The 14,086-nt window shown below is 40.4% G+C and overlaps 1 protein-coding gene across 1 annotated transcript in view; it reads left to right on the top strand.

Annotated features, from left to right (window-relative positions):
* The window catches only part of PCNX2 (pecanex 2), a 248,327-nt gene that overhangs the window by 28,259 nt on the left and 205,982 nt on the right, over positions 1 to 14,086 (top strand). The window contains 4 exon segments of the mRNA XM_030556904.1: positions 246 to 1,556; positions 9,249 to 9,396; positions 9,568 to 9,713; positions 11,037 to 11,130. Of these exon segments, the coding sequence (XP_030412764.1) occupies positions 246 to 1,556; positions 9,249 to 9,396; positions 9,568 to 9,713; positions 11,037 to 11,130 (1,699 nt within the window).

The raw sequence follows: 14,086 nt of genomic DNA, 5'->3' as shown, positions 1-14,086 counted from the left end.
ACAATTCCTAAACAGGAAAATTATCTTCCTAATTTGTTAACTAGATGCAAAAAATTGTGGAAGTTAGCAGAGAACAATTATTACATTCCATAGTAAATTTCTGTCTAAACGTATCAACAATTTTGTTCTGTATTTCCATGTTTCCTTAGGTCTGCGGGCTGGTTTTGATGCGTAGGAATATTGACATCTATAATGCATAATGACTTTTGTTTGTGCGACCTCACTCATATGTATGTTCTTATTAGGGGTAACAACGTTAGAAGACCAGGCTTCACCACCAGTTTTATCTACCTCACCCTATATCAAAGCAGATATGTTACCTATTTCTACAGCCCATATGTCAGATTCTACCACATCGGCAATAGTAACAAAGCCAGCAGCTATGGAGATGTTTATCAGTAATGGAACAAATGAAAAAGAGGAGAAGATGCACCCTTCTGGCTACTTTGGATCAGAAGATATTCTCATGGACAAAGATCTGGTTAAAAAGTTGTCAAACCTCTCTCTGTCACAGTATGACATTTTAAGAACTGGCATTTCTTTTGAGCAATGGGGCAGTGAAAATTCAGTTATTATTTCAGAGCATTTAAGTAATCCAAAAAGTTACAAAAGAGAGAAATTCCCCGATGGATCAGTGCATGAAAGCTTTAATCGTAACTGCCCACAGTGTAATACAATTGCAACCAAAGAGACTGATGGGCCTGTGGAAATTTCTTTCCATGTTGATAACACCGATGAAGATCTTGATTATTCAGATGGTGAGGTTGCTATTGCTCTTGTTGATGGTTCTCTCCCTGGAGACCAACTTAATTTACATGAACCCATTAAAATAGTTATTACAATGAGTAGTACACCAAATACAATGAATGATATAGAAGGTGGTCTCCATCTGAAGGTGTCAGGTACTGAGAAAACTGGCTCAAACCCAGACTCTGGTGTAGCTATAGCAGATCGCCACAGTCAAAAAAATAATGAACAGATCAAAATTCCGGTTATAACTTTTGAATTGTCTGATGATGGTGGAGGCAATGTTCATCTGGAAGCCAGTGAAAGTGAAAGAACACCAGAACGTTTAAAGGTTGATGCATCATCCAACCAGTGTTCTGGATATGAATCTGGTGATTTGGACAATGCAGTAAAGCACCATAGCAATCCAGCAAATAGTCATTCAGAAACTAACACTCATTTAGGTCCAAATTTAGAGAATGCTTCGGAGAATTTGCTGGTCACCGCTTCCAATTCTAAAGAAAGTCAACAGAACCTTGATCCTCTGTCATATAAAACTGCCCATGAAAAGAGACACATTCGAGTGCTGAGCGTAGACAGTGGGACAGACATCTTTTTAAGTAAGAATTCCATGGAGATAATCAGTGATAAAGAAAAGACCTTGCCAACTTCTAAATCTGACTTAGAAGCTAAAGAAGGACAAATACCAAATGAATCTAACTTCCTAGAATTTGTGTCCCTGCTGGAATCCATTAATACTGCAAAGGTGACAGCATCAAATCAGTCCAATATCAAAACAGAGACTATAAAAGATGATGGGTTTGTTGGAGGTATAGTATGATATCATATTTTAAAACTACTCTTTTGGAATAAGAAAATCAAAGATTGCCAGATTCTTACCTACTTTGTTTATGGTAATTTAATCTCAGGTCCATAAAAAGTTAGCCAAATCCAACTTGGAGAAGTACTAAAAAAGGATGGGCGCATAAGGGTCTATCCTAAAAAATACCTGGTGCGGTTTCCTGTAGTTTTAGAAGGCTTTTGAACATTTCAAAGCAAAAGATTTGAGCAAGTAAAGTAAGCACTCAGCTGGTATTTAGCTGGACTTCTACATTGGAATAACCGGCATGGGGCAAGCTTGGTTCTGTTAGAATACCAATACGTGTTTACAAAAACCTGCAAAATGGCTGTGCCACTCCCTGTCATACTCTTTCCATTAAGTGCATATGAGGACTTCTTAAATATATGCACATATTTAAAAAAGTCAGAGTAACTTATGTGTATTAAAAATCAAACTCAAACCCCAGATCCCTACATTTCCTGAGCAGCTCTAGTTGTATTTTAATAACCTTGAAAAAAAAGTTAACACAGGTTTTTAGGTTTACATCAAAATATTTATATATTTTGGAAGCTGAAAACTGAAAATTTGTTGGTAGTTCAATTTCTGAGAACTAAAAATATTCATTTTTTTCATAACAGAAAAGCCACCAAAATTTTGATGAAAACTGGAACTTTTGCACAAAAAATTCCATTTAGTCAAAAGCTTTTTTTGTTTAAATAGTTTGAGAATTTTTCTGCTGCTCTACCCATGACATAAAACCAAAGCTGTATATTCTTTCCCATATATAAGAATGTTTGGCTCTTCACCCACAACTAGCTCTGCTACCTCTCTTCTCCATCCCTGTGCCTCCCAACGCAATGTATAGGTGTGTTTTTTCTAATTGTTTTGGCACCTTGCTTTCTATAAAACAATAACTAAATCTAGCCTTATATCTAGCTGAACTAAACTAAGGGGGAGGGCTATGTGTTGTGGAGATGTAAGACAAAATACAGTGGAGAGGCCTCATGGTCCTCTCAGAGCAAGGTCTGAACTACCAAATGCAATTTCACATATTTTAGAAGACTTTAACCAAAACAAACAAATCCTAGGAAGCCTGCCTCTTATTTGTGTGGAATCGATGGTAAACTGTATTCTTTGAAGACACCCAAAAAGCATGCAACCAGAATGCACTTATGCCTTTCCCATAAAACACAGGAGATGTATTATAATGTTCTAATAAAACAGTGTTAACATTTTTAAAAAAAAGTTATCCTCCTTCTCCATGGGGAAGTTATCCTCCTTTTCCAGTAGGAAATATGGATTCCCATGACTAGCTGCAAACATTCTACATCCCACAAAAGAGGTCCAACACACACATACCTGATTGACTTTATAAAACATTTTATCATACGATATCCACTTGACTTGCTTTCTTCTTCCTTTGTATCCTGTTCCTCTTGTAATTATCTCCTGCCTTTTCATTTTTCTGACCCCTATCAAGCTCATTAAATCCTGCCCTCATCTTTCTCCATCTCACTCTGTAGTTCTAACCTTTCCTATTCCATGTTAGGTTATCAGTTTTGTTTCATTCCCCTTCTTCTACTCTTATTTACTCTCCCCTTTTCTGTTCACTCCTTGCTACTTTCTATTCCCTGCTCTCGCTCTCTTTCCTATACTCTTCTCTTGTCCCCTCCATCTATTTCTTTACTGTTCATCTCCAGCACTATCAGTCCATTCTCGGCCCTTCCTCCCAAGCCTCTCCATTCAGTTCTCTGCTTGTCTTTCATGTAGACTCCCCAAGGAATTCTATAGATCCCAATCCCATCAGTCTATTCTTTGTCCCTAATCAATTTTTTTACATTCCCCAACCCATTCAGGCATTGATTCTGCTCCCAATCCACACTCCCCCCCCTGCACCTCCAATCAATTTAAAGATCTATTCCATTTTTGTCACTTCCTACCCTAGAGCATCACTCCATTCTCTGTCCACTGGCCCTTCAGTACATCCTTTCTGACCACGCCTCCACAGACCACATTGTTCAATTGATTTTCTTCCCCTTTGGCTCCCATCAGTTGATATGCTGCTTCTTAGGCTACTCTAAACAACTAGTCGTTTGCCTTCCCTAGTCTGTCCCCAATTAGATTCCCTGCAAGTTATTTGTGGGCTTCCTTATTTGGGGGAGGCCTTACATGTTCATTTGGATACAGTATTCTTAGGCGTGGCAGAATTCTATTTTTATTTTTATAATTTTGATGGATAATATGGATGTTTTAAGCAATTTTTTATCAATTTAAATTTTCACAGTTGCAGGTAATTGCGGGTGGGGGGGGGGATTATTTAATGACAATAGGTACCAAGATTCAAAAAATTAAAGCTTTATATGCCATTAACACAAATTGTTAACATCATATGTCAAAACATAAAAAACATCAGTGAATATTATGCATTGCTACTGATGTGTTATACTAAGACATAAAATTGTAGTTGCAATCTTGTATTATTTGCATTTTATTTTCAACATCATTAAGGGTAACTGCTATTTAGTACTGATTGCGACAATTATTTTCTAGATCAGTGTCTCCAGTTTATGTTGTAGTGAAACAGTTTAATACTTAGTCACTAAGTTATGAAACAAAATAATAAAAATAATATAACTGCCCCATAAAATAAAATTTGAATGAAATTTTGAAATTCCAAAACAAAATTTTCCAAATCTGAAATTTTTCAGAAATTCCATCACATGGGAAATATTGAAAATATTTACTTTCATTCCAAACAAATTTTGAAAGGTCAACATTTACCACAAAACAGAAATTTGACTAACTGTACTCGTCATGTAGTGCAGTGCACAAACCACAATGTTGACTTTTCTCTTTTGGGTCTCAAAAAATTATCCCAGTGTTAGAAAAAAATTGTAATTATTTTAAAGACATTTTCAGATTTTAATATTTAAGTTCAAAATATAATGGCAACTCTTGCTGATGCCTGTGAGGAAATTGGGAGCTAATTTGGAGGTGTTCATGTGTGTTGTAGGTTTACCAGTCAAGTCTGGTGAACAAAGCACTTGACTGGGACTCTGGAAACCTGAGTTATATTCTTAGCTCTGCCACTGGTCTGCTGGGTGATCTTGGGCAATTCACATCTCTGTGTGCCTCAGTTTCCCCATTGGTAAAATATGGTAATGATTCTGACCTTCTTTGTAAAGCATTTGGAGATTTACTGGTATATATGCTGTTTATGAGCTAAGTGTTTTTACATACTTATTCACCATAGTGACTGAGGGCAGGTCTACACTAGAAGTGCTCCATCAGCACAGCAGCACTGATGCAGTCGCGCCACTGTAGTGCGTCTGGTGAAGACACTCTATTTCAATGGGAGAGTGCTCTCCCATTAGCATAATTACTCCACACTGTGAGAGGCAGAAGCTATGTTGGCGGGAGAGCATCTCCCACTGACATACTACCAGTGTGGACAATGCTTAGGTCGCTGTAATTTGCTTCGCTCATAGGGGTGTCTTTTTTCACACTCTTGAGCGACATAAATTAGATTGAATTAAGTGGTAGTGCATACTGCCCTGAATCTCTTTTTACTTTGGAAGACTCTTTTGTCTGAGGTTTGCAAAAGGTACTCGCCACAAAGACAATGCTGTCTCTTCTGATTTTAAACTTATGCTTAGGGATGGCAACTTTGAAGAGGTAAGCATATCTGGGTCTCTAGAGGCAAAGCTAAACAAAAATCAGATCTAAAACCTTAAAATTGCCATTATACATATGGATATAAGGTTCACCAAGCTACCCTAATCACCAACTATATTATTTCAGTACTTTGATCTCATACAGAAACCTAGTGATTAAAAAAATATGGTAGACACAAGTGTAGAGTCTTATGGACTGAGGAGGTGAAGCTGCTGCTGAGGGAGAGGGAGCTCCTGAAAGGGGAAGAGGACGGTCAGGCAGAGTGAGCTGATCTATGCCCTGCCACGTTAAATGCCAGGGCCCCACAGCCCCTCATACACATATATTCAATAAAGCACACTACAAGGTGAAATTCTGCCCCTATTTAATTTCTTGCCATTAACTTTAGTGGAGTATTGCCATTGACATCAGTGGAGCCAGGATTTCACCCCAGGACATGATGCAGATAAATTGCTCTCCACTAGCCTGAAGGGGGAGCAGGAACAAAATGTGTGTTTCTACGCTGTCACACTGCGCACCTTGCAGCATTAGTATTGGACCAGACTTAAGATCTCATGTACTCCTCAGAAAGCTTGACCAAAATTATAGAATCATAGAATATCAGGGTTGGAAGGGACCTCAGGAGGTCATCTAGTCTAACCCCCGGCTCAAAGTAGGACAAATTCCCAATCAAATCATCCCAGCCAGGGCTTTGTCAAGCCTGACCTTAAAAACCTCTAAGGAAGGAGATTCCACCACCTCCCTAGGTACCCCATTCCAGTGCTTCACCACTCTCTGAGTGAAAAAGTTTTTCCGAATATCCAACCTAAACCTCTCCGTCCCGGGATTCTACTGCATTGTGGTGGATATTCTGCCTCAGCCTCACATACATTTTTAAAATGTCTTTTTTTGCACCTTTCCAAGGCAGTTTGGGATTGTGGGAAAAACATATTAGCTAGACTGGGGGCGGTAACCTTTCAGAAGTAGTGTGCTGAGTGTTCATTTATTCACTCTAATTTAAGGTTCCGCATGCCAGTAATACATTTTAAGGTTTTTAGAAGGTCTCCTTTCTGTAAGTCTATAATATATAACTAAACTATTGTTGTATGTAAGGAAAATAAGGTTTTTAAAATGTTTAAGAGGCTTCATTTAAAATTAAATTAAAATGCAGAGCCCCCCGAACCGGTGGCCAGGACCCCAGGCACTGTGAGTGCCACTGAAAATCAGCTTGTGTGCCGCCTTCGGCACACGTGCCATAGGTTGCCTGACCCTGAGCTAGACGTTTCCACTGAAATGATCAACAGTGAAATAATTAAGACTATTGTCAATTAAAATGTCATCCTTAGGCGTCAGAGAGTACACTCTGAACATTTCACACGTCTCAGAACTATTGTTTTCTGCTGTGTACAGTCTTCTTACATTTACAAAATTATCTTTGAAACCATAAGGGCTAGAAAGGTCTAATTTTTTTAAATGAAAGTTTATATTCCAGAGTGCAATTCTCCTGAAAAGAGTAGATTCTGCATCGCAGGAATTACAGAATATATGACACCCAGAATAGACAGGTGCAAGTCTGTAAGATAAGATACAGATTTCAAATCAGATGGGCTTTAGTCTTAATATTATTTAGATATTGGAATTGTTGCTTAAATTTAAAACATATTATTAGTAGAACTGGGCAATTTTTTTCAGACAACTGTTTTGTATCAAAAAATGCAGATTCATGAATTCATAATAACTTTGCCAAAACATTTCTGTTCAAACTGCTCCCCCCAAAAAACTGAAAATATTGAAATGATTTTTTTTATTTGAAATGATTTTTTTATTTGAATTTTACTTCCATTTGATTTTAAAAAAGATCAATGAAACAAGACAAAATTAAAATGTATAGGAGCAGTGACATTTCAGTTTGCATTAAAATGAGGACAAAACTAAACCTATAACAGTGGGCTAGAGGCAGACACACTTAAAATCAGGAGCATAAACAGAAGAAACCTTGGCACACCAATCTAAAATGGAAAAAGCAGAATTCAGAGAAATATTTTAGCTGATCACAGCAGCAATAGATTTCATTTAAAATTAGCCAGCAGCCAAAAAATTGAGACAATCACATTGTCACACAGCTGAATTGTCTATATGCAAAAATTGTACCAGTTTAACTATACTGATGTAGTTAAAGCTGTACAAACCCTCTAGTGTGGATGCAGTTATACTAGTATAATAGTGCTTACAGAGGCATATATAATTCCCAGAGGGAAGGGAAATAAGCTATACCAGTGTAAGGAACATGTATATCTGCCTCCACACTAGAGGATTAAACCCCTATACATATACAGGTAAAATGTCACACCCTTAACTGAAATAGTTATATGGGCATAAAAGCTATGTATACCAGGCCTTAGTTATCTCTGTGCAAGTGATTAGAATTTTTTTCCTGAGCTTGACTTAGCAATAAATCTCAGCGGCTCCATCCTTGTGGATTTGAGTCAGAGGAAGTACATTTCCAGGTAAGCAAGTACTTACTGAAATGTAAACTCTACTAGATTGTCTGTTGCCTTTTTATGTTTTTTTTATCAGTTATTTTTATTTTGAATTTTGGCATCCTCTTGTTTCTCATGTGATAGATATTTGTTTAAAGTCTGTGTTTAGCAGTTTGCTTAATGAAAACCATGAAAAACAAAATGTAGGTTAGCTGACAAATTGCATTCGAATATTGCATTATTGACTAAACTAGCTCCAGGGTGCAATGTGTAAAAACAGATCATGAGAATTTTTTGCTGGGAACCAGTTTGTAAACAATAATGATTTTCAATCCAGACTGTAAATGTATTTGTTCGTTTTTGCAAAAATCAGTAATAGTTTCTGCATTTGTAAATTACATCATTGACAAAGTTACATCTTAACATGCAGAAGAGATGCAGAGAGGAAAAAAAATGAAGATTTTAATTTTAACGGTACTACCAAAATCTAGAGGAAGAATTGAGCTGACAGTTATGAGTCATCAGATTAATGTTTATTCATTGGCAGAGACTGAAGAACCATTCTCCCTTCCCCCTGCCCCCATGTGTTATCTCCATTCAAAACTTGAAAGTACAAGTAACTTGTACTCCGATAGACAGTCCACGTCTCTCAGGCGTACAGTAGAGTTGAAATCAGCAGGAATCACTGTACTAAAATCCCATTGCAGACCTTCCTGACATATATTTCTAGTGCTAAGAGCACTAAGAATTGTCATGCATTTTTATTTATTATTAATTTTCACCACTTCAAGGGAAAGAGAATTGAAAGATTTGAGACCTGAAATGGAAAAGAGTGAGACTTTTTCCCCCCCTTCAAGCCATTAAATCATCAAACAAAAAATCTTGTTAATTGTTTCAACCCTCGAGTCAGCATTAGGCAGTGTGAGACCAATTAGATTAATGTAACCTTTTTGTTGGCTATCAGTTATTCTTAATCCTTGAACAACCATAACTCCCTAGGGAAAATGGATTTAATTAGGTTTCTGCAGCCTCTTGTCCCCTGTTGGAGTATGAGATTATGGAACACTGTATCAGCTGCATAGTTAAACTAGAGTGAGATTTTGTGCTTAAAGTGCAATTTAAATCACTAGTTAAACAGGAAATGCACAGATTTATTTTCAAATGGGACTGTTTGGCTAAGGAGTAAAAATTTGATTTTCTAAATACTTTTGACACTTCTGCCACATTTTAAAAAAATGGGCCCTTTAAAAAAAATTTCTTACACATAATGGTCTGGAAGTTAAGAGATTTCCAGTTCGGGGAGGTTCAGCCTACATAGAAGCACAACACAGGGTAACTTGTGCCAAAAAAAAGAACCAAGTAATCCTCCTATTAGCAGTTTACCTTATTCACCCTAACTAACTTATTTTTCACCAATGGAAGCCAGCTGAGCACTGTGTCTTTGGACAACTTTCCCTTAAAAATGCTCTTGTTCTGAAGTGAATGAACAGAACTCTTTACAGTGATCTGTGTAGAACGTCTCCTTTCTTTATTCATGTATCTTTCAGATAGCAATACAACAGAGAGAAAAGAAGAAATGCTGGAAACAGGAAAGCACTACAAGCATGTTTCTAAACAGGAAAAGTCAGATGTACAAAGTCAAGACTGGGCTAGTGCTAGTCCAGTGCTACCAGAGCCTGCCCAATTTACAGCACAGTAAGGGCAGTTACTTTATATTTTTTGTACTTCAAAAGCATTATGATGCCAACTGTTCTGTGTTATTGAGTAGAATTGACGTAAACTTTTAATTAACTCCTCTCTCTCTCTGTTTTATTGAGAACAAGAAAAAAGTTCCTCATAGTAGTTTTGAAACATTTTTGTGTCAAGTTACCAGGGCAACAGGCAACGGCAGATAATCTACCGGGTAACTTCCCAGCAAGATAGTTCTGTCTTGCAAGTTATAAGTGGACCTGAGGCTTCAATGAAAGATGAAATATCTGTGGACGCAATGCATGTGTTCATAGATGAGCATGGTAAGTTTATGCAGCTGTAACTATTAAACCATGAGGAGAGATTTATAAAGAAAACTCAGAAGTTTATCTCAGACTTGTATTTGTCTGACATTCACTGTGGAGCTGAGTGTATTTTTCTGACGATAGCTTAAAAGACAGGTCTCTACAGTGTTTTTTGTGGATGCTGAAGATCCCATAGAACTTCTTGTCTGAGTAGGGAATTACGCCAATGTGCTTGGCCAAAAGGTTCCCATCCCTTGCTGTTAAATCTTTAAGCTGAGTGTGAATAGGTGGTGATTTCGATGGCAACCATCTCCCATTATGTTGGGGCTGCCTTCATTCAGAGTGATGGTCCTCTATCCTCTCCAGGGTATTGAACGAATGGACTCCTTTCCCCATCAGTACCTGACTTTGGTGCAGGGAACTCCCTGAGGACAACAGGCCACACCGAGCAGCACGGCCACTCCACAGCTACTCTAGTCTTTGGGCTGAAATAGTTGTAGTGGCTGTGCTGTTCCAATGCCATCTGCCTTGTGGGTTACTGGCCAAGTGCATTTCTGTAGTAGCAGATCCACAAGTCACTTAGGCCCATGTCAAATCGCCCTTCCAAGAAGCACAAAAGAAGCTCCCATGTAGCTGGGTTTCATGGCTCCTGGTATCCTGTCCTTTCTCCCCTCTCACTCCTGTGTAGCACCAGTGCAGCCTCTTGCATGCTGTGGACCCTCGTTCTGCATGTGTGTGAGAGGGCAGCTGTGGACAGGCCAGGGGAGTAGTATGCTTATTCACTGGAGGATCGCTGCCCCGTATGTATGTTAGGTAAGCAACGGGGATGTAATAGACCATGGCTACCCACCTTTTGCCTGATTCTCCGCTGCCATGTATCTTTCCTCTACACTTCTGCAAACATGAACAAATCAGAATGCTCCACTTGCTTATACTTCTGGTAATGTTTTACGGTAACCTTGCACACCTATGAATGGCTACTCAGTATTTAAGGTACTGTCAGATCAGGGCCCTCCCTCCCCCGGTTAGATTGGGGCAGGAGTCCATTTCTTCATTTGCACAGAGCTCTCTTACTCTGCTCTTACAACAAGAAACAGAATTTTGCCCTTAATATCTGTATTTGTGTGGCTTTGTCTCCAGTTTTCCAGTGTTTATTTTAACATGTATTTGTTCTATAATGTTTTAAAACACGTCCACACTGCCAATCACAAATATAAAGAAGCAGTTAGAACATTTGGTTTACAGATACTTTTTTTTGACTGAGAAAACCAGATTGCTACTAAATTGTAGGTGTAAACAAATAATTTACATCACGTAACTGATACTTTTATGTTTTTAAAGGGGAAATTAGATCCTGCTATTTAAAGGCTGGCAGTCAGAAGGAAGGAAATACTCAATATCAGACATCAAATTATGATTGTATTTCTGATGCTCAGTAAGTAAATTCTTATTTTTAAACATGTTAGACTTTCCAGTGCTGGAGGCTACAAAGCCGATTCTAGCTGTGAAAGAGACATATGATGAGTCAGAAATTTGCTGATCTGTTTTAGAGATGTCAAGGCATGCAGATTTTTTTTTTAATTTTATGTAGAAGGGGGGGAGGGGAAGCGACCATGTTGTAAGGATATCTATGATGTTCATCCATCATTGTCAGTGAAGACCTCAACAGCTCATTCGTTCGATGACCGGGCTCTGTGCGTCCAAAGATGACCGATCAATCCAATTTGGGTGTGGAACGTCCTGTCACACGTCGGGCAGACATGTGATGGCACTGTCAATGATGTGCGGACAGCTCTGGACTTGTGCAGCTCACGCTTTCTTTCAGCCTCAGTAGTACGCCTCGCCTTAGAAGTACTACTGCCTGTGTGAATGAGGCTGCACCTTGCTGGATGGTTCAGTGCGAGGGTTTCCCATGTGGTGGTGGTGTTCTCAAGGGACTTCAGAGAGGTCTTCAGCGTGTCCGTGAACTGCTTCTTTTGTCCTCCATGGGAGCGCTTTCCCTGGGTGAGTTCTCTGTAGAAGAGCTGTTTAGGAATGTGCTTGTCTGACATTCTCACGACATATCCTGCCCATCTGGTCTGGGCTCTCATCAGCAGTGTGTGAACTGACGGCAGACTGGTTCTGGTAAGGACTTCAGTATCGGGCACTTTGTCCGGCCATCTGATTTTTAGATGCTTTTGCACACAAGAAATGTGGAAGTGATTGAGCCTTCGTGCATGACTCCGATAGACAGTCCACGTCTCTCAGGCGTACAGCAGAGTTGAAAGCACCACTGCTCGGTAGACCTTCAGCTTCGTTGGTTGGCTGATCTCTCGATGTTCCCAGACGTTGGAGCACAATCGGCCAAATGCAGAGCTGGCTTTAGCAATTCTGCAGGTTACTTCATCATCGATTGACACTGCTTGGGAAAGGGTACTGCCCAGGTACATGAAGTGTTCCATTGCCTGAAGTCTCTGTCCATTTACAGTGATGGATGGTTCTGAGTACGGAGTGTGGGCAGCTGGCTGGTGCATGACCTCAGTCGTCTTGATGTTAATGGTGAACCCCGAAGTTGCTGCATGCGGATGAAAACTAGTCCATACTGGCTTGCATTTCTGGCTCTGTACTAGCATTCAGAGCACAATCATTGGCAAAGAGAAAGTCTCGAAGTACAGTTTCCTTCACCTTGGTGATGGCACGCAGTCGCCTCAGATTGAATAGTTTCCCGTCAGTTCTGTACTTCAGGCCTACTCCTTCAGTGCAGTGTTGAAAGGCATTAGTCAGAGTGGCAGAGAATATCATGCTGAACAAAGTGGGTGCTAAAACACACCCTTGCTGGACGCCGTTGGTGACTGGGAAAGCCTCAGGTGTTTCACCATCATCCAGAACATGAGCCATCATACCGTGATGAAATTGATGTACCATTCTTATGAATCTGTCTGGACAGCTGAATTTCGACATAATCCTCCACAGGCCCTGGAGACTGACAGAGTGGAACGCTTTCGTGAGGTCCACAAAAGTTGTGTAGAGCTCATGATTCTCCTCTTGACATTTCTCCTGTTGCTGATGCGCAGCGAAGATCATGTCAATAGTCCCACGTCCCTTCCGGAAGCTGCACTGTGATTCTGGCAGTAAGCCCTGCTCCAGGTGAGCGATCAGTCCGTTCAACAGAACCCGTGCAAGAACTTTCCCCACTGTAGAGAGCAGCGAGATTCCACGGTGATTGTCGCATACCTGGCTATTGCCCTTCCTCTTGTAGAGGTGCACAATGGACACGTCTCTAAATTCCTGTGGAATGGATCCCTGCTCCAGAAGGAGTGAAACAGCTCAGTGCGTTTCCGTAGCAGGACGGGTCTACCGACTTTGTACACCTCTGCTGGTATGGCATCTGACCTTGGGCTTTGCCACTTGACAGCTGGTTGATGGCTTTCTTCACTTCGTCCTCTTCTGGTGAAGCATCCATGGAGTCATTGACTGCAACCTGGGGCATCTTATCAATGGCCTCATCATTGATGGCTGAGGGGCAGTTGAGAACTGCTTCAAAATGTTCAGCCCATCTCTGGAAAATCTGCGTCTTCTCTATAAGGAGCACAGTGCCATCAGAGTTCAGGAGGGGAAAGCTCCCAGAAGACTTTGGACCATAGAGTGTGTTGAGGGCTTCATAGAACTGCTTATAGTCGTTCCTGTCTGCATACGCCTGTATTTCACCTGCTTTGGTGCTCAGCCACAAGTCCCGCATTTTGCGCAGTCGGTTCTGTACTGTTCTGCGAGCGTTGATAAAGGCTGTCGTCTTTGCCGCTGAGGATGGGTCGTTCTGATATGCACGATGCAGGCGGTGCTTCTCAGCAAGTAAGGCCTGGATTTCTGCATCATTTTCGTCAAACCAATCTTGCCGCCTGCGTGTGGAGGGCCCCAATACCTTCGATGCAGCTGTATATGGACAGTGTTGCGAAATCGCTCCCAGTTTTTCTCAGCGTCATCCTCAATACGAAGATCAGCAAGCTCATTCTCTAGGTCTTCCGCTACATTTTCAGTGATGCAACTGTTCTTCAACTTCAACACGTTGATCCTTTTGAGAGCCTTACAGCCTTGTTGTTGTCTCTTCAGCATGATATGAAGCTTCATTTTGGATACTATGAGCCTGTGATCCGTCGAACAGTCAGTGCCGTACAGAGCTTTTGTAACCCTGACATCTTGTCTGTCCCTTCTCCTGATGATGACATAGTCAATCAGATGCCAGTGCTTGGAACAGGGATGCATCCATGAAGTCCTGTTACGGGTAGGGAGGCAGAAGACCGTATTGGTGATCAGAAGGTCATGTGCTGCACAAGTTTTCAGCAGTAACAGGCCATTGCTGTTACACTTTCCCACTCCATTTTTCCTGATGACTCCTTCCCAGGCTGTGGCATCGC

The sequence above is a fragment of the Gopherus evgoodei genome, chromosome 3 (assembly GCF_007399415.2).
Source record: "Gopherus evgoodei ecotype Sinaloan lineage chromosome 3, rGopEvg1_v1.p, whole genome shotgun sequence".
Taxonomy (NCBI): domain Eukaryota; kingdom Metazoa; phylum Chordata; order Testudines; family Testudinidae; genus Gopherus; species Gopherus evgoodei.
This window is presented reverse-complemented; position numbering and strand designations above follow the sequence as displayed.